This window comes from Lipophrys pholis (assembly GCF_963383615.2).
Source record: "Lipophrys pholis genome assembly, chromosome: 18".
Lineage (NCBI taxonomy): Eukaryota > Metazoa > Chordata > Actinopteri > Blenniiformes > Blenniidae > Lipophrys > Lipophrys pholis.
In genome coordinates, this window is record NC_137646.1 from 17,361,993 (window position 1) to 17,386,019 (window position 24,027).

At 41.2% G+C, this 24,027-nt stretch overlaps 1 protein-coding gene across 1 annotated transcript in view; it reads right to left on the minus strand.

Annotated features, from left to right (window-relative positions):
- Positions 1-516: 516 nt before the first annotated feature.
- The window catches only part of LOC308123895 (phospholipid-transporting ATPase ABCA1), a 163,111-nt gene continuing 139,600 nt past the window's right edge, over positions 517-24,027 (minus strand). Inside the window, 6 exon segments of the mRNA XM_080486620.1 lie at positions 517-1,592; positions 9,555-9,798; positions 19,542-19,634; positions 20,764-20,867; positions 22,413-22,547; positions 23,475-23,616. Coding sequence (XP_080342746.1) covers positions 1,464-1,592; positions 9,555-9,798; positions 19,542-19,634; positions 20,764-20,867; positions 22,413-22,547; positions 23,475-23,616 — 847 coding nt within the window. The 3' untranslated portion in view covers positions 517-1,463.

Here is a 24,027-nt window from a genome sequence, read left to right on the forward strand (position 1 = left end):
TCGCGTTAGCGGCTCGTTGGTGTCCTTTGATAGATTTAGGATTCAAAAGTGAGCCCACCTTTTTTTGCAGTGAAACAACGTCCGACCCCGATCACTGTGATCTCAGAAGTATGAAATACAACGTTTAAAAGCAGCTCACTAAGTACAATACGAACAGGAGCAGAGGTGAACAATTCATAAATCATCACATGAGATATGTGTAAATGAGGTATAGTGTGAGTAGCAATACCACTGCAAAAAGACCTGAACTCTGATGTCTGAACTTTTGAGGCATTTCTGTTGCACAGAGAAAAAATAAAATACATATACATATATATATGTAAGCAAAGAATATTACAACCTATTTCAAATACAAATGCATCAATTTAGTATTCATAACAGTTCATAAAATCTAATCTCAGTTGTCCCGCAATGATTTGCTTAATTTTAAGGGCGCAACAGATCACACAGAGTATTGTCACTTGACATTGATACATTTCTAATCAAGGGATTTTTCTTTTTTTTTTTTTTTTTTTTACAATCAGATCAAGACAATGTGAAAATGTTTGAAGCAACCGTGTTTTCTTTGAAATGAGCTCTTTTATAGTTTAATCAAGCCGATAGAAAGAGCCGATTCGTGATATAAAGATAATGTACACTTTCATTAACCACGACTGACTGCTGCTCTCTGGCGCAGCTCAGTTAGCGCGGCTAATGTGTCGAAAAACCTTTAAATAATAAACTGTACTGAGGATAGGGGACATTATTTCCTTCAAATGACAGCAGCAGTAAAGTTGTACTTGACACTGTTGTATCGCAAACTGCTTGCCGGTTTCGCTGCAACTTGAGACTAATTCATTTAAAACCCTTTATCGTGCAAATGAGCCTCTTTGGTGACTTTCATGTTTCCTCCATATTAATAATTGTAAATTCACATTGGGATTTTTTTTTCTAGTTTATTCAATGCTTATGCTGGAAATGTTTAGTTGTGTGTAATTTTTGGTCTTTTTTATGGCCGCTAAAGATATTTTATTACACATATATGGCACGTGAAGGGGTGCACATGCACCTCAAAGTGTTAACGTTTTAAGATTCCCTTTGATTACACTCTGGATTTGAAATGTGAAATTTCCAAGCATTTTGCCGAGTGTCTTTTTTTAGGGGTTAACGGCTGATGATCTGAAAGTGTGGCCCTCATAAAATCTGTTGTGTCAGTTTTGTTATAGGAAACAATATGAATGATTGCTTGCCATTGTCGGATGTGCCTTAAAGCATTTGCAGATTGAGTGTGACTTTGCAAAAAGTTTAGCGGACCTGCAAAAAAACCAGCCGCGGAAACACAAAGTAATGAAATGCAATTGTGCCACTGATTGAGATCATTGCTGCTGGTTTCCTCATTCACATTTGTGCAGGGTATATTGCTGGCCCTACCGTACTGTAAGTGCATTTTTTTATTTATTATTTTAATGGTTTTCCTAGAGTCATTATACTTTCTGTGCTTCTCGGGTGGGCTTCAATGGGTCCAGCGGCAGTTCATCGGAAAGATCCACCTCTTTGGTGTAAGCCTGAGGGCCCTCTTCACCGTGCTGGTGCCTCGCAAAATTCACAAAGACCTGCAATATTAACAAGAAAGAAACAGATGAAGGAGAAAGCACTTGCACACAGTGCCAGAGAGGCTGTGGACATTTGTCTACCCGTCTCATTTATGCCCCCAACACACACACACACACACACACACACACACACACACACACACACACACACACACACACACACACACACACACACACACACACACACACACACACACACACACACACACACACACACACACACACACACACACACACACACACACACACACACACACCCCGCCTTTAAAACAAACAGAAATAGTGCTACAGACGACGGGGTGCTTGTGAATGAGTTGCCAGACAAGGGCTATGAAGCATCAAGTAAAGCGTCTGGGCTCACACAGTGAATGTCAGTTTGACATCTTTGACCAGCTGAGAAAGAGAATAAAACAATCATTCTTCTCTCTGTGATGCCCATTTAATGTCAGACGAAATCAATCCTATGGCGTTCATAAAAAGCTGTGTGGATTTCATTGTGCTGTAAACACCGCTGAAGTGCGGGCTTTTTACTCTCTTAGCATTAGCGGTAAAAGCTACACAAAAAGTTTTACCCTCCAGTGGAAAAGGGCTCCAAAGAGGGTCGTAAAAAATGATAAGAGCATTGCTTTTTCATTAAATGATTTTCATTGGGCGAGTGAATATAAAAGGACATGTGAATTACTAGATTGCATTAAAGATCCTGCTGGAAGAAAAAAAGAAGTACAAAGTCATCCAAAGCGCGTCTATCAGAAACCACTCAGACGCCATTTGAGTTAAATCCGACTTCATAGCCACAAATAAACAAGTGCGACAAGAAATGAACTGAAAAATGTAGTTGATCAGACCGAAATGGCTTTCTGTTGCTTTTGTGAAGCTCAGATGATTAAAAACAAGAACAGTATTAACAATCTACATAGCCAGGCTTTGAGGTCTCCCTTTTTTAATTAACGAACACATATAATCTTAATCCTTAACTTTTAATATTAAGAGAGCCTTTATTGGCATTGGGAAGTTTTTTATTTTTTATTTTTTTTAAAGAAAAACAGTCACGCATTACTATATTTACTTTGAGATTATTGAAATTATCTTTTAGAGGCAAAATGCACATATGAGAAAAAGGTTTATCAGCCAACTTAATGAGAAAAGGACAAACAATTAAAAGTAACCCAACATAGTTTATTTTCTTTTTATTATTTTAGTTCAGATAATTTGATATCACTGGATTTTGACATACAGTACATTTTAGAACTGAAGATAATCATTATTATGACAAAGATAAAAAAGTATTATTTATCGCGACTTCCGCTCTCAAAACTAAAAACTAAAACTAAAAATGTAGCAGCACTTTTAAGGCTTGCAGTGAGTGGACAGACAAGAAATAATTACAGCACAGAAGTCCCTCTGAAACTACCAGTGGGTGCTTTAACATCTCAGTTTGCGTGTGGATTACACAAATGAGCTACAACATTTAAATGAGTGTTTCCCCTGCTGGCAGGCGGATCTTTGAACTCCGAGATAAAACTTAGATGCTTAGCTGCTCCCCTCATCCTCCTGCCTCAAGTTTTTTTTTTTTTTACGCTTGGCTTGGCCAATCGCCCTCTGGCACAAGCTCCAACAGAAACACACAGACATGACTCATCTAAGTACCTCAGAAAATAAGTTATTTATTGTATACATATATGAAACAGTGTGGTTTTTTTTCCAGCTTTACTGTAAGTATGTTTTCAATGCAGCAGGGGAAATGAACTTGCGTTTGCAACGACGTGGCCTTATTGCCTTGAAAAGACTAGTTTAGAAGTTTAATTGAATGTGGTACAATCCAGACGCTATGAACTGAAACATTTTGTGATGAGATCCCGTACTGTAAATTAAAAAGACTAGATTTCCTAATTTGAATCTATTTCTCTGCCCTCTCTTAATATTAGATGTTTTTTTTGTGAAGTTCTATCTATTTGTATCAATAATGATATTTATAATATATTATAATATCTATTTAAGTCCAAAATGCAGCATAAAGTAACTCTGTAGGCTCCTTTCATGGATTAAGATCCTAAAGTTTCATACCCTTTCGCATATTTGTTTCTATTCATTTCACCCTCTTTTTGTTATGTGTGAATGCAACTTTGGTTGTTTTGTGCTTGTCGCTGTGTTTTCAATCTCCCCTGTTTTGCAGGATGAGTTCACCGAGCAGATGTACAGCTCTCCAGGAAAGTGGTAGTTTGAAATGACTCCTGGAAGCAGCGCGGCATTTGCAGACTGTCTCATATCGTCACTGCTGGCCACGGCACAGACGAGCAGCTGAAGAAGTTGGAGGTTAAATGCCTTGCTGAAGGGTGGGTTGGCAGCAGTAATGAGCGGTGACACATTCTGCGCCTTTGCCTCAAGGTTTGAACTTCAGAGTGAAATTATTTTGACTGGGGATTCCGAAATAAGGTCTGGAGACTTCTCAGATTACTGTGCTCCTCTGTGGCTTTTATCTTTTGCCATTGCTGGATCCCAAATGCCAACGACCCCAAGGGATCGAGGCACCGCTGGAGCAGACCGCGTGTGCTGTGGCTGCTGCAGCTTAAGAGCCATTTGGAGGGATGGATGATGGGTCCAGTACTTGCCTGATGGTTTGCTATCAGAGACCTGGAAGGGAGGAGGACAAGACTGAACGCTGCGGAGTGCACACGCTCCCACACCCCACCAAAACTGAAAGCCGCTCTGCTGTAATTTACCCGGAGTTGAGAAACCCTGTGGATTATATTTGCAAAATTTTAGTGGAGCCACTAAGCCGTGTAGATGTGCTTCTGTCCTGGCGTACATGCACAGGAGTTTGTTGTTAAATACACACTCTTTCAGCTCGTCAACGGTAAACAGCGAGCCAGTCTGTTCACACAACCTGGAGTGCACAACAATGGACAACATTGTAAATATTTCCAGATATCACGTATGTATCTCGACTCCACTTTTGTTGCAGATTACAAGCAATTATCCTTTCTACTTCCCGGTCGGGATTTCGCTTGAAGCTTCACAACTCATCGTCCAGTTCTGAGCCCACTGCTCTATATACATGCTGGAGTGGATTGACTCGTAGACAGCTGCTCACCCTCCTAAAAAAATCACTAAATGACAATATTCACATCATTTGCACAACTGATTATTTGCATGTAATTGTAACTGATGCCGGAAAAAACTAGAATCACATTATGGGAGACACCAAAAGGTGAGTAAAAAAAACCCCACCATGAATATGTTTTCTTACACAAGTATTGTATTTCTTGTATTGATTCCTTGTTAGTTTTGCCAGAGAAACAGGCAACGCTTTTTCAAAAATAACTTCATGACGTTAATGCTTTGTCGGGGTAATTCATTTCGACAGCAAGGCCCCTGTAAGAAGGGAGCAATTGAAAACACACACACAATCCAGACCAGGGGTCTGCAAACATAATGACCAAAAAAAGAGCTGTTTTTGTCATTTTCCAACAAATAAAATGTGTCTGGAGTCGCAAAACAACAAAACAGGGAAAAAACTAAAACATCTAAAACAATTATCATTTTCATTCTAAAAACTGACAGCCTTCAATAAGCGTCATAGCTAAAATGTATATGTATTCAATTACAATTATTTGCTTTTGCACCTCTGTGAGACTGACAACATGTCGATGATAGGATCTGCAGAGTCCCAAAAAGACCATTAAAATCTCCAGCAAGGCAAAAAAAAAAAGTAACTCAATTTGTGTTTGCTCATGCTGAAACAAAATCTCGCCAGTCTCATGAAAACATAGTAACTATCTAAGTAAAGCATCTTGACCAAGACACTAGGAAGTGTGAGCCCAAGCGGCTGGTGGCCAGTTGGGTGAGGAAAAAGGAAAGGAGCAAGCTAGGCCTGCAGAAAGCCCGGGGCTACAGTATACTTCAGTGTGTGATGTCATACCATCAGCAGAGTGTATCAAGGTCACAGTTGTCAAGGCATCTTATCAGGGGAGAATGAGTAAGAGGATAAGAATGACAGTAGCAACAAATACACCCTCCACCCGTCATCCTCGGCCTCTGACCCTGCCACTGGGTGGTATTGGCTTGATGTGCTGAGGCATGCACAGCATTTTGTATTCCTCGTCAAGGCTGTATACTTTGCAGCAGAGTTGCAAAAGCACTGTTTGTGCTTAACTTTCCATGAGACTGCTCGGATGAGAAAGTACAGAAGAGCCTTCATGTCCAAGCATTTCCGTCCGAGGCAACTGTGCTGAATTTGGCCTGGGCTTTGTGGTGTGATTATATCCTAATGTTCACTTTCTGTATTTAGCCAGCCATCCATTCATGACCTGAACGTTATGCATCAGTGCCACTGAGTGGCATTTTCTTAATACCAGATGGATACAGGCATTAATTACATTACAGAAGCTGCACTCGGGTGTTTATTTGGTGCCCATTGAGGCAGAACACAGGAGGGGGAAGGAACGTGAATCACCCAATTAACCTCTGCTAGATATCAAAGAAGGCTTTGCAAGATGGAGTCTGCATTCAGCACATGCCAACCACATGTTCATCGGCTCCTCTGATGTGCTGTTGTAATATAACGAATTTGATTAGAAAAGAGTTCGACTTTATGCGACCGAACTAACTTTAGATAAATCCGGTGAATTAAATACTCCTGATGAGTGCAATGAAGATGTTAATAGGCCCGAGATTATGCTTTTAAACATAAATGAAGTATGATTTATTACAATTTATTAAAAGTTAAACCTGCAGTAATAGATTCTTGGCCCTATGAAAGCACGTTGTAGATATTAATACGTATTAATACGATAATGTTTTTGTTTGGAGCCATTTTTTCTTCTATCCACCTGATGACCTCAAAACTAATGTTATAAACATGTTCTGCGACAATATCTTATATACATTAAGGGAAAATTATATCAGTTCACATTTTTCCATTGGCATTCTCACCATCAAAGCGAAACATGGCATATTGGATACTTTCATGACAGGTATGACGCGACAGGGCTGTTATAACCTCCACAGCAATGCTAAACGCACTGGCGGAAGGATGATAGTGCTATTTTTACCAGCTGAAAGCTTGCAATTGCCAATAAAACATATAAAAGGAGTCAAAATAGTGACACTCGTCAATGAAGATCTGCTGCAAAGCAATTTCAGCGGTGACATTTGTCACATATTGCGTTCATACTTCAATCGAACGGCACCAGTTTGTTTGGAAGCAGACTAAAAGGGTTATTGGTCAGCATGAGGTACAGATGGCATACTTTTCCAAAACGCCTGAATAATTGCAGAACTCCAACACACCCAGATGTGTTGTTATTCTGGTTCCTGGTGATAATGCGGCGCCAATTGTCCGCACACAAAGCAACACTTACTTCACATTCTTAACACTCAATCTGTGCCCCAGCGACAGCTGAGAAAGTCCCATTTTCCTTTTAAATCTGCCCTGCGCTGTCTTGGCCATCAGCATTAACGCCTGAGCTCCAGGCTCTGTGGATCAATATTAATTGTAGTGCAAGTCGGGTGTTATACTATAGGTCAAGGCTCATCTCTATAAATCACCAGCTGAAAGGTGACTGTCTGGGTCTCCGCAGGTTTCTCCAGCCCTACCCATCTGTGTTTCAACCCTGTGACCTCCTGGACCAAGTATGATTTATTTACTGCTTTTGATCTGGTAAATATTGACCAGTGGAGAATGTGGCGCAAGCTGGAATTCGAGTTAAAACAGAGATTATGCATGGGTGAGGTTGCAACATGTCTGAACACCAGTGATCCGCGTAGTGCAAAATTATTGAGTTAGAGTATTTAGCCTTTCATACTGTGTTTTACTTTAAAGTGATGATATAAGTGCCACCGAAAGGGCATCATTTATTTAAATGGTGCAACAAAAGTCATCTTTATCTCAAATTATGAGTTATCCAAGAGGGGGGTCATGGTATTAATGAAATCCTTGACATCAATGAAGTACTCTCCACGTGACATAATTTCAGTTAGCTACAAAGAACAAGTAAAGGATCAGACATAATGCCCACTCTCATCTTGAAGAGTCTATTTCTTTCTTTTTTTTTTTTTTTTTAAGAGAATGAGAGGCTCTTTTGCCCACATGCTGGAATGGACTGATGACCTTTTGGGACCCTTCGGAGGTCATCCTCACCTCCCACCTGCTCGTCTGCCGCTGAGCTAATGGTGGGTTTTCAAAAACAGACTCATACTTGCTGCTGAGCGTCAGATTGTTTCGGGTCTCAGGGGCTGCTTAGAAAACGCAAGGTGAAGCTGGGTCTTAACACTTGGCGCTCGGCTTATCGCACCAATCAAGGAACCTATCAAGTACACTGGGGCTGGAATTTTTTATAAAAAGGTATCGAGCTGTGTGAGCTTTTTGTATAGATCAGTCCAGATTTGTGATCAATACGAGAGGCTGGCAGCGCAACTGTTTCAGCCTGGGTCCTCATTGGTCAGCCTGACAGCTCAAATGGCAGGCGACAATGTGTGGACACCAAACAGAACTTTAAATCTTATCCTCCACTGAGCAGACTTGCATTAAGCGAGTGCATTTAAGATGCTGAATGCATTGATTGACGAGCGAAAGGTTCTGCGAAACGAAGCTGTCGCCGCACAGAGTTACAGCGGGGTCCCAAAAAACCCTCGGCCTCAATTTTACTCATCTCAAAGGTGAACTCTGGAGTCAAATCATCTGAAAAACAACTCCAGACTGCTGTTTTGCTAATTAGCTACACTGCAGGAATCAATAAACAACATGGTAATGTTTTGTCAAAACGCTGAACAACTTACTAAAGTGGTTTCAGATAAACTTAGATAGATAGGTTGGAAAAATGTCAGAAGAACTCCTGAGTTCGAAAAACCGTAAAGAGCAAAAATAGAGCCCCGCTTCACAGCGCTTGAACCAGATTGTGCTCCTTAAGTCTTATAGATGTTTTGTTTAACACCAAGTGGTGATTCATGACTGAATCCAAGATTCTCAAATATTTTCCACATTGTCAGGTGTAATTATTAACAACTGTTGCAGTCCATAAGCAATAAAAAAAAAAGCTCTTGCGGTATTTGCATGCTTTCAATACGGAATCTGGTGATAAATTAATATACTAACTGCAACTGGCAGGCATGACTATGGGTGTTTTAACAAAATAGCTTTACCCTCTACCTATTTCTTCTAATCATCATTTCTTTAAAAAGGTTGGTGGGTAAAGGCCCTGACCCTTAGATTTCTCTTGCTCAAGAAAACGGCTGGAAAAGCCGACCCACTGTATGTCATAAGATTAGAGATTTTAATCTGACTAGAGATATATATTCAGGATGCCTAATCATTTACAGGCCAAAATTATGGGATTTTGGGGGGGGGGGGGGTTCCACACATGCACATGTGTACAATGAGGAACTAAATAACCTAACCCAGGTAAACGTACACAAAGACAAGGCAACACTGGGCAGAAATCTCCGAGCCTTAATCAGATTTCTCATAATGAGGCAACTTCTCTTAGGTGATGAATCATATCACAATATTTTGTTGACATAATCCCTTGAAATATGTGACAAACTCCAGGAATTGGAGGGGAGGGGGGGTGTTTCGGGGTGTTTCGTAATGTTTGCTGCACCAAACCTGGCAGCAGAAAGTCGGAATCGAGCCACTTATGGAGAAACGATGAGGTTAATTTTGGTATAATAAATTAAATTGCTTAACGCAGCTAAGGGTCAGACTGTATCATGGCCATGTTGAACAAGAGGAAGCGGAAGAGGAAGTTTGAATTTCCGAAACAATCTTTTAACCTACCAACACACAACAGGGTTTTCAAAACCGATTATTATTTTTTTTAATAATATTGTGATTACGCAATTTTTTTTTTTGTCATGAAAATGGGCTCACTGTTGAGTCAAACAACGAACAATAGGAAAAAAATCCCAATTGATAATAGTTATAGTATAATTAATTCAAAGGAACTTAATGTTTCTTTGCCTCACCTGATCCAAAGTGGTCTGAGACACGGAGTAGTCCTCCACGCTCAGCCTCTGCTGACTGTTGGTGAACTGGCTGAAGATGTGGGCCAGAGCTCCCTGTTTCTGCGGAAGCTGATACTGCAGCGTGTTGTGGTGCTTCTCCTTGAGAACGCTGCCGGGGAAGATCTCTTGGACAAATTCCTCCACTGGTCTCAGAGCAGGAGGAGAGCCGCCGACCCTCACGATCACCGTGTAGCCATCGCCGAATCTGCAAGAGGGGCCGCTATTAGACGCACTGCTTCAAAACAAAACCAAATAAAAAATAAGAAAAACAAGCACTCAAGTGCCAAATTGCTCTCGGTTGGTTGTCTCAATAATTATCTTTGTTGTCCTGTGGTCGTGGCATGGTGTGATGGATGACAGAGTGGTGTACCGTCGGGCACAGATGGGGCAGGAAGCAAAGAGATATGAATATATTTTCAGATTATAATTGCCCACATATTTCCCCAGCCAATTTGAGCTTCCTGGATGAAGTGGGTTGGAGCAGAAGGTGAGTCACTCACTGCCAAAAGCGAAGCCAGCGTCACTTTAACGTTACAAGTTACTTCAGTTGTTGAGGAGCAAATTTCAGTGCACTTAGGTTCAGAACCCTTTGTTCAAAGAGGTGGAATCAACACAATCATCTGTACCGGATGTGAAAGAAAAACAACAGTGTGATTGAAAGGCAAGAAGATGAGACAAAAAAAAAAGAAGAAGCTTTTAGGAAAGTGTGAATATTATTTCTGAGTCCTCACGTGGCTTCAGCAGCAAAGATAAAGAACATAATATGAATGTCTCATGTTTCCCGTGAGAATAACAACAGATTGCACACACGATAAAGCAACTGTCCGGCAGATTGGAAGTTGTTTTTAGAAACAACAACAAAAAAAAAGCTGTGACATCTCCATCATACTCAATGCAGCATTAAAAAGGTAGCCACAAGCTGGAGAACATAATTTAGCATTTAGCAGCCAAAGAGACAGCTTTTTTTACCCTCAGGAGCTTTTTTGGGAACCAAAATAAATGTCAATTTAGTTGTGAAAGGAGTGACGTCAGTCGATCCTCCTGAAATGCGAACCAGCTGTGTCTTCTCTCACTCCACTGTTCTAACAATGAAGCAGGAGGTGTTTTTGACTTACCTTTATTTGTCTCCTTAAAATTGTAATGATTTAACAGGCTGATATTTAAAAGAATATAAGACAAATGTTGTTGTTCCAAGTCATCATTATTAGAATGCATACTTTATTTACCAAATATATCAAAATGCATAGCAGGCAAAACTTTACTACATAAACAATTCCCAAACATAAAATATTGTCACAGATGAAAATGGGATATTGCTAAGCTCTAAAGTTAATTAACATTCTGCATCTTCCCGAATGTGTGCTCCGTCGAGTGAGCACCAAATAAAACTCTGTGCCTTGTTATTCTGTCGTTAGCACTCTTATGACCCATTGTTTTCTGCCTAATTAATTCCCTAATGTTGGATTTACTCATGGAAATGTCCATTGTGGCTAGTAGCGAGCTACATGCAAGGAGAGTCAGAGGCTCCCTCAGTGGCAATTAGAGATATGGTGAATAAACTGCAGACCTACATGATCCCAAAGGGAGTAAGAGGGGAAGTGAAGCTCGGCGCTCGCTTGGAGAAGTACAATGAACCAAACCCATGGGTAGAAGAGTCCCTTAAGTAAAAACATGACTGCTTGAAGTTGAAGAGCCACTGTGCAGAAATAGTGTGAATCTGCATAAATTGCATATGGGAAAGCTTGTTTGATATCTATTTTTAATTATAAATGAATAAGTGTTTTTAATGCTCCTTTTGAAAATGGATCAGGGTGAGGAACAATGACTTTCAGATCAAAATCCTGCTTCTCTCAAAAAGCATTATAATATAAACAAATTCCAGTGCATTACTAATGATCAAATATTACAATTAAAGCACATGATGAGCTTGCTAATTTGTCATTAAATAAAGTTCTAGTTAGATATATTTAAACGTTTGAATTATATTTGAGTTTCTTTTTTCTTAGCCAAAATTGGACTATTTGTTTAAAGCACATTTTAAATTACACAAGGTCATAAAACTTTTCAAAATCTGATTTTGACCTGTAGCCTTCCAAGGTTTTGTCTTCTTTCATGATCATTATGAGTCTTCGGAGAGTTTAGAATAGAGTGCACATTGTCCTCCACATCCTGAAGGGACTCAACTGGACTCAAATAAAGCCAACCATTAACTGGTTGACTTTATTTTATTCACGCACTAAAAAGGAGCCAATAGAATCAGCTATGAAGAAAATAACTTTTAGGTTGAACAAAGACTTCAAGGTAATCACAGACATGATGTAGCTTAAATATATATTAGTTGCATCATAAAAAGAATAGACAATACGAAAGACTGATTTTAGTTCTGATGATGTCCCCACAAGTAATAAATGAATGAATGAACATGAAACAAAATCAATATTACCACAAGAACGGGAATGTTCATAATCAATAATATGAGCACAGTTGCTTTGTTGAGAACACAGGAGACGGTGATGCAGAAACCTTCTGGCAGAGATGGGGTTAATCCACATAGTATAGACCTGGTTGCATGCTGACCATCCCCAACATCAGCCTTCATCCCACAGGGAGGCCCCGAGAACTGTGTCTGCACTGTGATCTCCCCAGGGGCTGCACACCACAGGTAATCAAAACCATCCCCGTAAAACACATTATGTTGTACGCATCATGTGGATTCTGCTATGGGCAGCCTGCAAGTGTCAGCATGTGTCTGCACGGACGAACCTTTCAACCGTTCCAAATTAGACTCTGCACTGAACCCAAGGCGGCGATTAGACACTGTTCTTTTGTAAATCATTTATTTAGCTGGAAGCAATGTGAAAGCTCTGTGAAAAAAAAAATAAATAAAAAAAAATAAAAAATAAAATTGATTGTCTCATAATTTTCAATTGTTAGAGAAAAACAAAGAAACGTGTGTTTACCTTGGCCAGGTGCTCAGTCCACAGACTGTAACTGTTATTCTGTGGCCAAAAGCTCCAGTTAGTACATTTTGATCCCCAGTTCTCTCTTTGTGAGGTATAAAGGAATCCTGCCCTGTCCTCTGGGTGCTTCAATTATTTGAAGCTTGTTATGTGAAACAAATGTTTTTCACCTGATTCCTAAGTACTGACAGCGAAATATTCTGCTCCAAGTCTCTAGGGAGGAGTGACTAGTATGCCATGATGGAGCTGGACAGGAGACAGACAGCATCCGAATCATGTTTGGGAATCGGTTTTGGCATAAACCATGGGAATTGCAATATTTGAGGGCAATTTTCAAAATCGCAACCTTCACCAGAAGACAGACACGATTGGAAACACCTCATCAATGCTCGACATAGATGGTAAATTGGCCAAAACTCAAATTAAGAGAAAAAACATCTACCAATCCCTCTTCTGTAGCATTTTATCCAACTCAGGGTCGCTGCATACTGGATTCAATCACAGTTTACATGGATAAAGGCAGCGGGCAACCTGGAAAGGTCACCACTCCAACACGTGAAAAAACAGACACGCATATGCATATGCAATGTATCATTTAAGGCTATAGGAGAAAATGTGGTTACATGGAGAAAATCCACACAAATGTAAGGAGAACATGCTAACTTTATGGAGAAACCCCCCCCAAGGCCAACCTTGGAATATTCAAAATGTGGATCTTCTCATTATCATGTGAGAATGCTAATGTTTACACTGCGGTGCAGTCACTGTAGAAAAAAAAATTGGTACTATTCATGATGGTGTTTGCTTTCACTACTTCGTGTCAAACATCACCGTTAGGGAGAGATTACTAAAACGAATTGTGACATGGTGGAAACAGGCTGTTTCAAGCTGTTTACGTTGAATCTAAACGTAAAGAACCTGTATGAAAAAGTATTTTCCTTCAAGTATGAACATCACTTCGACTCGCACAAGTCGCACAGTCTTTCACAAATAAAGCACACATTTCATGTCAAGAACAGCCAGAACATGCCTCCCGCTGAGCGAAGCCACACAACACTTGATGATTTTTATGAGATGTAACAGACCACAGAATCTGTAAGCAGCCACTGGTACCACAGCATCACAGCCATCCTTACATATCAGGCTTAATTCATCAGCCTATCAAGTCTCTGGCCATAATCCCCTTGTGTTTATAATAACTGCCAGCCCAGGACATTTCCTTTGTCCAAGGACTGTCAGGATCAGCCAAGATGCAAAAACATGTTTGCAAAGATTCAATAAGGCATGGAGGCATTGGTTTGGTGGGTTTGGGGTGTATGTGGGTAATGAAATGTTGCTTGTCTGTGACAGTAAAAGGGCTTATCAATTAGCTTCCCCTCATTCCCTCTCCCTGCCTGCTCCCACTTTTATTTCCCTTCCTGCTGCAACAACACATTGAGGACTTTGGAAAAAAAATAAAAAAATCTTTCTTTCATATTCATCACTTTTACTCAGCTTCTGCATTCACAACAAAACAACTTCTTTCATCTTTGATAGACTGTCTTGGCTCTCCTGGAATAAACTCTGCCTGTGTGTGGAAAGGTAAGCCTGGATATTAATATATGAGGCCTGCACCGCTCAGCGTGGTCATAACAATAGCACAGCAGGTTTCAAACAATTAATGGACTTTTAACTGGTGGAGTAGAAACTAAAAGCAGAATTCTTGCAAGTTGGGGTTGAAGACAGCCAGTGAGAAAATAACAAAATGATGATATTTGCAGGCATGGCTGCAATGCATTGTCTCCACTAATCCTTTCATAATATTTTACATTACAGATACGATGCAGCGGCTCAACACAGCACGGCAGAGCAGCCATAATATCTGCGATGCAGTTCTTTCTTCTTCATTTTCATTATTCTGCCTCAATCCTCTCCTCCACCCTGGTCCGCAGGAAAGTCGTTCTTCCATGTAATTTAAAACAAACAACAGCCAGGCAAAGATAAGGGCATGACAGGCAGAAAATAATTCGGCTGCCTTCCTTCATCTGAGGGAGTCGAGAAAGGTCACCCTCACCGCTGCCAAATCTTGTATTTGTGTCCATGGGAGGGAGGGTGGGCACAGGGCGAGAGGTCACTGGGTGACTGGGATGGTGCGAAGCTTTGATCAGGCAGGAAGTCATCCAAAAAAACTTTCTCGGTGCTGGGGGTGGGGGTGGGTGGAGGCTCAACCAGCAGCGCAAGTGATAGATGCAGGACCTATGATGGCACCAGGAAGTGACATTGTGTCCACATGAGCTAACTGGTTATTCATAATCAGGAAATGTTTTCCTTACGCAAAAAATATTTACCTTGGTGATTATTGAAGTTCTCTTAAGTGACCGATATACTGCGTGATAGTGTATTAAAGCTTATTTAAAGTACTTTTACAAGCTGTTTGCATCCAATATGGTGTTTCATAAGTAATCTGAAAGGACGGCCATCACCTAGCTTGTAAAAGTTATTGCTGCAGGATTCTGCTGCATGCATAGTTCAACATCCATCCCATAAAATAGAGAGATATGGAACAATTTCTGCAGGCCTTGAGCAACCAAATGTAAACGTAGATGCTTGGTCTGGTTGGCAGCACAAACTAAACATAACATAAAAGCCACATCAAACTTACACATTAATCAAGATTCTCATCAAAGGTGAAGATAAACATTTTTTTTCAGACGGCTCTCAGACATGCACAGTGTATATACTGTATACAGTGTACCATCTGGTTCATGTCAACAATGTTCCTGCAGTCTTAATTACACCTACGTTGCTGATGCACTGTAAAGTGTAAAGAGAATTATTTTGTCATCCATCTCTGTGGGTGACACGCACTTAAAAGCCGTAAACTATTTAGTTAATGGCACACCTGCAGAGCAGACGCAAAGTGAGTGGGAGTTTATTGGACTTCTCAACGTCAACTTCAGGGGGATTGATCCAAACTTTTAGACACCACTCTTGTAAAAACTCTCAAGCGCCCACAGCGCATTACCTAATGCATTAAAGGCACTTTACACTCCACTTTTATATCATGACGTGCTTTAAGCAAGGAGAAAATAAGACTTGAGGCAGTGTGGTGTACTTACTGCAGGTACTCTACGAGGCAGGGATATGAATGATATCAATCAGTGAAAAATCCTGCAACGGGTGTCCTTCCAGGCTGACAAGATTATAGGGGCGCTTTGAAGCTTCTTTTATTGGTTCCTCCACTTCATTTGGGTTTACTTAACACCTGGGAGCTTTCATGCCAGTACGCTGCTATACTAAAACCCTGTTTACAGCCTCTTGTGCGTATTTCCCCAACTTATTTATTTCTCCCTTTCTCCTTCGGTCTGTTATAAATTCAAGGAAGAGTGATCGATTCAAGGGAACTCGATTTCAGGACAGGTGAAGAGGATGATTTTTAACAGCCGCGTGAAGATAATGAAGAGGCATTTTGAAATTGTTAAGCCAAATCTTCAGCCTCCCTCTCACACACCGGCCACCATCTCCGGTGGTTTAAATGTGCTTTTTGGCTCGTTTGGGGCTTGATTGATACACAGAGGCAGGGTTGTTAAAAGCAAGCAGAAGGGCATCTGAGTGATTGAGACAACGGTCAGAGCTGAACTAAAGGGGGCAGCACTAACAAGGACTTGGATGGCTGAGTCGAAAGCCTCGCCACCTGAGAGTAGAGAGAGGGATGGAGGAATAAATAAGGGTAATACGTTGAGAGGTTTTCGAAGGAGGGGAGCAGTAGGATGAGGTGATGGGGGTGGAGGCGCGTGGGCTGTGAATGTGGGAGGGTGAGCATGTATTACATATGAGCAATAGGGGGTCAAAATGTGAGAGCTGCTCCCGCGGTGAGATTCTGCACTTCTTTCTGGAGCCAGTGATGAAAAAGAGATGGAGGAGTGAGAGAGGGAGCGGTGGGAGGAAGATGCCCCCCCCCCCCAGCTTGGCAGGTCAGCCGCTTACGCCGTGGGACAACGGCGCGCACCACCTGCCTCCATTGCAATGCCCTCTCCCCCCACGGTAACCCCTGCTGTCTGATGGACGTCCTCCCATCTAAAAACGGGCAACAGCTTGAAAATCAGCCCTTTCATTCTTGCTTTATGGACAACATGCAGAAACATAAAAAAAATTAAATAAAAAACAAACACTGCATGCTCACTGTTTCCAGGGTGGGAGTATGTGTGGGGACAACATGACAGCACAAACATGTGGCGGGATAGCGGCGAGAAAAGAAAACAGAGAAGACATTCCTTAATTGCCTTTTCAGTCATTAACAGGGTCCCACACCTCATGAAACATTAATTACACCGAGCGCAGTGGAGATAGGGACGCTTAATTAGAAATTATTCACTGTGTGGCGAGAACTGAACGATAGCATTTCGGTGGCATGTAAATTGCCTGTGTGAGATCTAAAATAAGCTCAGTGAAAATCTAGTGGAGACATCCTGCTTATCTGGCTTCCTCTCGCTTGCTTGTCTTGTGAAGTGCGATCCCCCTCTTTACCTGATAGCATGTGAAGTAGGACATGTGTTAACCCTGTGTTCTCCCTTCCCTGTTTCTTGCTCCACCCCCTCCTTGCCTCCGTCACCCCCACGGCTCTTACCTATACTATACCTCCTGCGTGGTTCATAAATTATTTACATCTGGGAGGAACTGAGTAGTATATTGCCCTCCTACTTGGTCCTTCTTCTCTCAACAAGCCGTTTACAAGCCACCTATTCTCTATCTGCAGCGATCTAAAAGCCCGGCTATTGAAATGACATTAACAGTCTTGATGAGAAATACCCTTGACACTGCTGCCCCCTCCTTGCTGTTCCAGACGCTTCCCCTAATCCCCCCACACAAACTTGAAAAATGGTGCGCTCCACCCCTCATCCCAGGTGTATTGATCTTTCTCTCCACCCAGTGATTGCCCCAACACATCCCTGTCATGGATGTAGCTCTTGTGTGTGTCAGTGTGCTTGTGTGAGGAACGTCCTTCCCGTTACAAGCTCACACAAAGGAGTGGTAATAATGTCACCACACTGTACCTAAGGTAATGGATTGGCCTCCCTGTCAGACGCAGGGCTCGGGGCATAAGTGCTGGCCTTGGGAAATGTCAGACGAAAATCAGAGAGCAGACCTGAGTGCGAAGAGTTAATGGCATGAGATGCCTATGATGGACATATAACAAAACACATCACGGGACGTGTACAAAGCCTATTAGAGCTGAGAATGAGAACGGGCGTGCTGGAAATTGACTTTATGGGGCTGGAGAGAGAAAGATGCAAAAGTGAGATAATGGTGAAAGATTTGGGTCATTAACCCTGAAGACCAGACTGTGAATCTTTATGTGAGATGGATGTGATAATGCTTTACAGGCAATAAACAGCTTATTGTACGGATATATGTGACATTACATGTGGTAAAATATAGACAATATTATTCTTGTTAGATAGAATCAAGCAAAAACACACTTCACTTTTTAGCATAAATGATGGCACTGCACACTAAATCCTGGAACTTGGACTCCTATCTTTACTGTGTGGAGTTTGTTAGTTATTTCTGTGCTTACTTCTGTGTTTTTTCAGTCTGTGTTTCCAATGGGTGATCAGTATTTTTAGGTTAACCAATAATAGTTGTAAAAACTTGGGTTTTTGGTTTGTTTTTAATATTGCCATCATCCTTTTAATTACAAGTATGAAAACATATTTTACATAAATATATCAGTGATGGGCAGTATCACAATGTGACAGTAATATAAATTGAGAAATAATTAACATTGGGACATTCTGGCTATGATATAAAACATTGCTATTGAACAGAAAAAAACTGTATTACTGTCAACATGATGTGTTATTAGGGTGGAATTTTAATTCTTGACTCATAGATAAATGAATTAAAACAGAACATGTCACCTCTTAGTATTTTGTGTTTGTCAGCAGGCAATGTTTTCTACCATCAATCTATTTTATATTGAACCAGAGCCTTGAATCTTTCCAAGCTTTCATTGGGCATGAAGTCTATCAACACCCTGACCTGGACAGACCACCAGTCCACTGGAGGATGACAAAGAGAGATGTGCTTTTCATGGTCATCCTATTATGTATGTTTACAAATTGTTGAAGGAAGTACATGTGACTGCAGTACTACTGTAGTGCCCAAAAGCAGGCATGCATCATGTAAATGTCACTTCAAGAGGGGATACATTTTTTTACTGCATCGAGGTGAAACCACACATGTGCAGCTATTGTTATTAGTGTCTGCGCTCAGACAAATGAGCTCAAAATGATTGGCTTTTTAAATATAAGCGAAAACAACAAATTGTGCATCCTTTTTTAGCAAGTGCATGTTTTCAAACTGTTATGAGCTTTTAGCATCCCATCATCCATTGTTCACTGATTGCTTAATCGAAGAGTAGATGTCTATTTAACAGGATAATAAAGACACAGGTTGAGAAAAGCCCGACAGAAAATAGAAAAATCACATATTTGGTTAATTAGACCTTAAATTAGCTGCACTAACATATTTTGACAAGGCACACTATATCTATTCTGTCAGGGGATTTTGAGGATTTTCCCATTTCAAACGTTTAGATGCGAGCGTGAAATCAGTCCTCTCTTCTAGTCATTGGCATAAAAGTGTAGCAAGACATTGGACTTTCCCTTTCACAACACCAACACTACAGAGTTTGTGTGAACTTTCACTGGTATACTGTACTTTCTTATAAACTTCTTTACAGTCCTTAGCCGCAGTGATAAATAATAAAAGAGGCATAAGCAAGCCTTCCATTCCTTCTTTGAAAAACTTGAATCTACTTCTAGATTCCTTTTTATTACCCATATATATGCTATTATGTTATTTATACATACACTGTAAATAAGAGAGGACTTCAGCAAGGGACAGGGAAATCTTTCATCTGAAGTCAAGGCAGTTCAAAGATTTTTTTTTTTTACTGTTCTTGGGTCTTTGTCTTGGTAACTAGTGGAAAAAGAAAGATCCTTACCTGCTTTTCAGATGCTGGATGCTTCCAAGGCACTTGAAATGCCCGTTTACCATGATGGCCATGCGTGTGCACAGAGCTTCACACTCCTCCATACTATAGAAAGAAAGAAAGAATGAAATTGTTTGCAGCAAATCTCAGAAGACATTTTTTTCAGGGATCTTTTTGAACTCAATATGCGCACTACTTGAGGTTTAATGTGTGTCTCATAGGGTGGAGCTGAATTATCCCGAACATCTTTAGACATTTATGAACTCTTCTCTCACTTACAGCTCAATCTTGGATTTTCACATGTCTGCGCTGACACCTTAAGTGGACAACAAATTTAGCAATTAGAGAGAAAGAGGACAGGGCCATCTGTAGCCGTTATCGTCTCATTTTCCTTTCTCTTTCATGGTTAGGCTAAAGCAGGAGTCATATGCAGCCGAGGCAGAACCTGTGACACCTTTCTGAGGAATGCTGCAATTAGTATTATGACTTTGTAAAACCTGGTGAATTTGCCACTTAACAAAACACAACCACCTGGTCGTGCCATGGACGACTGGATGCAGCTCAGCCACATTTGCCCAAGACGACAACAAATGCTTTTATTTCTCCATGACTGCAACACGTGTAATGAGGATAATATATTCTGAATGAAGCAGCAGCAGCAGCGCTTAAGTACTCGTGCTGGCAGGAGTGCAAATGATACAGTTTGGGAAATCTTAAAACAAATAGGGAGCACACTGTTAAATGTTCTATATCGATTTGGGCTGTCAACTTTTAAGTTGCAGACAAAAGTTTGGATTTTTTTTTCACCTCATTGCTCAAAACCGTGACAAAAAACCTGGTGGCCAGAGCAACAGAAGTAAAACTTAGCAAACTTAACTTTGCTCCAGGAAGTCTTGGATAATGAAAAGACTCCAGCACAGATATTGACAGTTTCTCTTTTCATGGGGGAAAAAAAAAAGCAGCAGTCAGTCAATATGCCCTCACGCTTCATGAAAGCTTTATAGCAGCCAGTGTGTTTCTGGCAGCCAATATTAACTGCCACACAGGAAACAATACCTTTCAACTAAAGTGTAACGCCAATCAATTATAATTACAATATTTATGGCGCACATTCATGTGAGAACAATCTGGTTGCTGTGCTTTCCTCGGTGAAGAGTCCAAATATTTTGACTCTGTCATAGTGGCTGAAGTGTCGACCCATCACAGCTCAATTGATAGATGAGTGATGCTGCACCTGTGTGATGTGAGGATGACAGAGCGTCTCTCCTTGATGACACTCAGGATGCAGTCCCACAGGAAGCGTCGGGCTTTGGGGTCCATCCCAGTCGTTGGCTCATCCTGAGGTAAACAAAACCTCTTTGAAAAAACATTTTCATTCAATTCAACCGATGCAAATCTAGGAAAAACAAACTTCGGAGTGGGACCGGACAACAGGAAATTCATCGCAAAGATGTACTTTTAACACACAATTTCAAGATGTGCATCCATTTTTTATTACACTTCAAAATATTCAGAGCTCTGGGGTTCTGGAGCTGATCTCAGTGGGCTATGGGCAAACGCAGGGTGCATCCTGTACAGGCCATCCCAGGGAAAACAGAGAGACGAGGTGCACCAAAGCTCTTCTGAATAACCACAAGTTAGCTAAGCCATTAATCTTGGACCACATGAATACAAACATGCATGCACTTATGCATGCATACATGTCTAACGCAAAGGAAACATCTGAACACAATGTGGATGCATATTGAAGCCCACTCCAACACAGCACAGCCCACATACACACATACATATACAGAGTCTCAGTGACTTGCTGTTTCTTTTCCTCGGGGCTAGTCTGTCCATGCATGATTAGAGAGTGACAGTACTCAGTCCATTGGCTGGTTTGGTTCCAGGCCTGCTTCCCCTCACTAGCAGAATCCCACAAATCCCGTGGGGTATTTCCATCACCGTGCCCAATGTGTCCCTGTGCAAACCCTGCGTGGCGCTGCCTCAAGGCTGCCTGGATTCCCTGGGCTAACACACAATACTGAAATTGACACAGACACTGACAACAAATTGCCTGAAAGTGAAGGCCAGTCTGGCTGCGGCGAGTCAAAAAACAGCATTTGGAATGAGTGTTGCTTGAAAGCTTATAAACCCAGCCAGAAACGTCTGGAAAGATGAATCCACTACATACAATTCATCAAGGATTACTCATTACTTGACTAAAATTATTATTAAGAGCATAATCCAATATAGTTCATCAAATACAACATGATTGATTTATAGGTGCCCAAAATAAATGGGTAACATAAATTGAATCACGAATACTTTAAAATGTTGGTATTTCTACAATGCAAAAACACAAACTGTGGAAATAGTGTGAAGATGTGTCACCAGTTGAGACTCTCTTGGATCTCAAAATACATGTTAAACTCATTAAACTTCATCCCACATAAAATCACGACACAACTTCCTTAAGCCACTTAATTGAGTGCATATGAAGCAGCGTATTCTGAGTCATGCTTTTCATTACTTTTCCCGCTGGTGAGAAAATTGTTTGGCACCGAGTTTTAAATCCTGATGAAGAGGAACTTAATATGTGCAAACACAGTTCTGTGTGCTCTACATTTTTCTCAAAGAATTGGCTCTTTCCCAGAAATAAATAAATTCAATACGGCCAGTAAGTGACCCCTGGAAAGTAGACTTGTCTCCTCTGCAAGTTATGTACCAGTTATCTGTCCATAGATTTGCAAATGTTATAAATACCTTTGTTGTATATACTCTTCACATGTTACCATACATTGTTTAGTATCTGTAAGTGATCTGGATTTGAAGTATTACACTCTTCATCAAGCAAGCCGTCTATCACATTGACACCATAGCAATAAAGACATATCTCACCAGGAAAACCACTGGAGGAGAGCCGATCAGGGCTATCGCTGTGGAAAGTTTGCGTTTGTTCCCACCGCTGTAGGTTCCTGCAGTCTTACTGGCATACTTCACCAGCCCCAACTTCTGGATCCCCCACTCTGCCACCTTTTTTGATCACACAAAGCAAAGTGGTGTCAACAGGAGTGTTCACATGAGCTCCAACTCGAGATGTGATGATACCATGATGGATGATATTTTGCCATGTATTTTCAGCGTATTGCAGCTTTGTCATTTTCAAGGACAAGTCATGACAGCTGGTCTCGCTGTAAGACCTTAATCACGGGCTGCTGAGGTACTTTACGCACAGCTATTTCAACAACATCTCATCTAATACAAGCAATCGGAGGCATCACCATCTTGTGTGCGTGTGTGTGTGTGTGTGTGTGTGTGTGTGTGGAGGGGGGGGACACTCAAAGTGTTCCAATAAATGCATGCTTCGGGACCAATATCATATTTTCTTGAGCATGTGGATGTATTTGTTTACTGCTTATGTAAATTGGTCAGCACACGCTCAGTTTGAATAGGAACTGGCCACCTAAAGAAGCCATATCACAATGGGCCACAGTGAAATTAAGAGTTCTGCGAGCAGCACAGAACTGGGTCCCTTTGCACTGCGGCTAAAGACATCAAAGGCCTGGCACCGGGACTGAGGCCCATGGTCACCGCCAGCCTCCTCCTCTTTTCATCTCTCTGTGGCAGAAGAGGGCAGTGCGGGAGGAGTGCAGGGAGGCCGCCTAGGGCGGGCCACACCACTGGGCCTGGTGAATAATGTAGAGCCATAACCCACAGCTGCTTCTTTTCTTCCACCGGCCATTTCTCATTATGTACGACTTCTCCCATTGAGGTTATCTATCACTTCGACATGCACTTTAGTTTGCCCTACATGCATTCTGGCTGAGACGTAATTTGATAGGGAAAACAAAAGGAATAAAGAGAAGAAACAAATCTGTGGCGCAGAAGACTGTTTGAGCGGTTTGTGAGTGAAACAGGGATTTAACTCGGGTTAGATTTACAAAGAATGCGATGCATTACCATGGCAACTTCGTTTTCTGGTACCCCTCGTAGTCGGGCGTAAAACTCCAGATGCTCTCGTCCAGTCAGCAGATCATTGATAGCATCAAACTGGGGACAATAACCCAGGTTCTGATGAACGTCTCTCATTTCAGTCCGAATGCTGGAAAAGACAGAGAAGTTAGTAAGTGATGGCTTTAATATGTCAGATAAAAAGCCTGAGAAGCGCAACAATTGCTTTTTCTAAGATGAAGGATAGCATGTCTGATGTACAATGAAAAATATCAGAAGGTCATGTACACAGTTTATTTAGGTCCTCGTTGAAGTTTATAAAATTACGTCTGAGTCCGACTCAGCAAGAGTCATCAAATATTCACCAAAAAGTACTAATATGCAACAAAAAAAATCAGAACTGACCCAGCCAAGGCTCTACTTCTTTTTGAAATCCCTCCAAACTAATGTAGAGCAGCAGGGAGGTTCATTTCACATTCTGCACTTGTAGTCACAAGTAAGTGTCCCCAAAACCCTCTCTCTTGGTAGCACAGAACAAACAAGCAAACACACAAACACACAC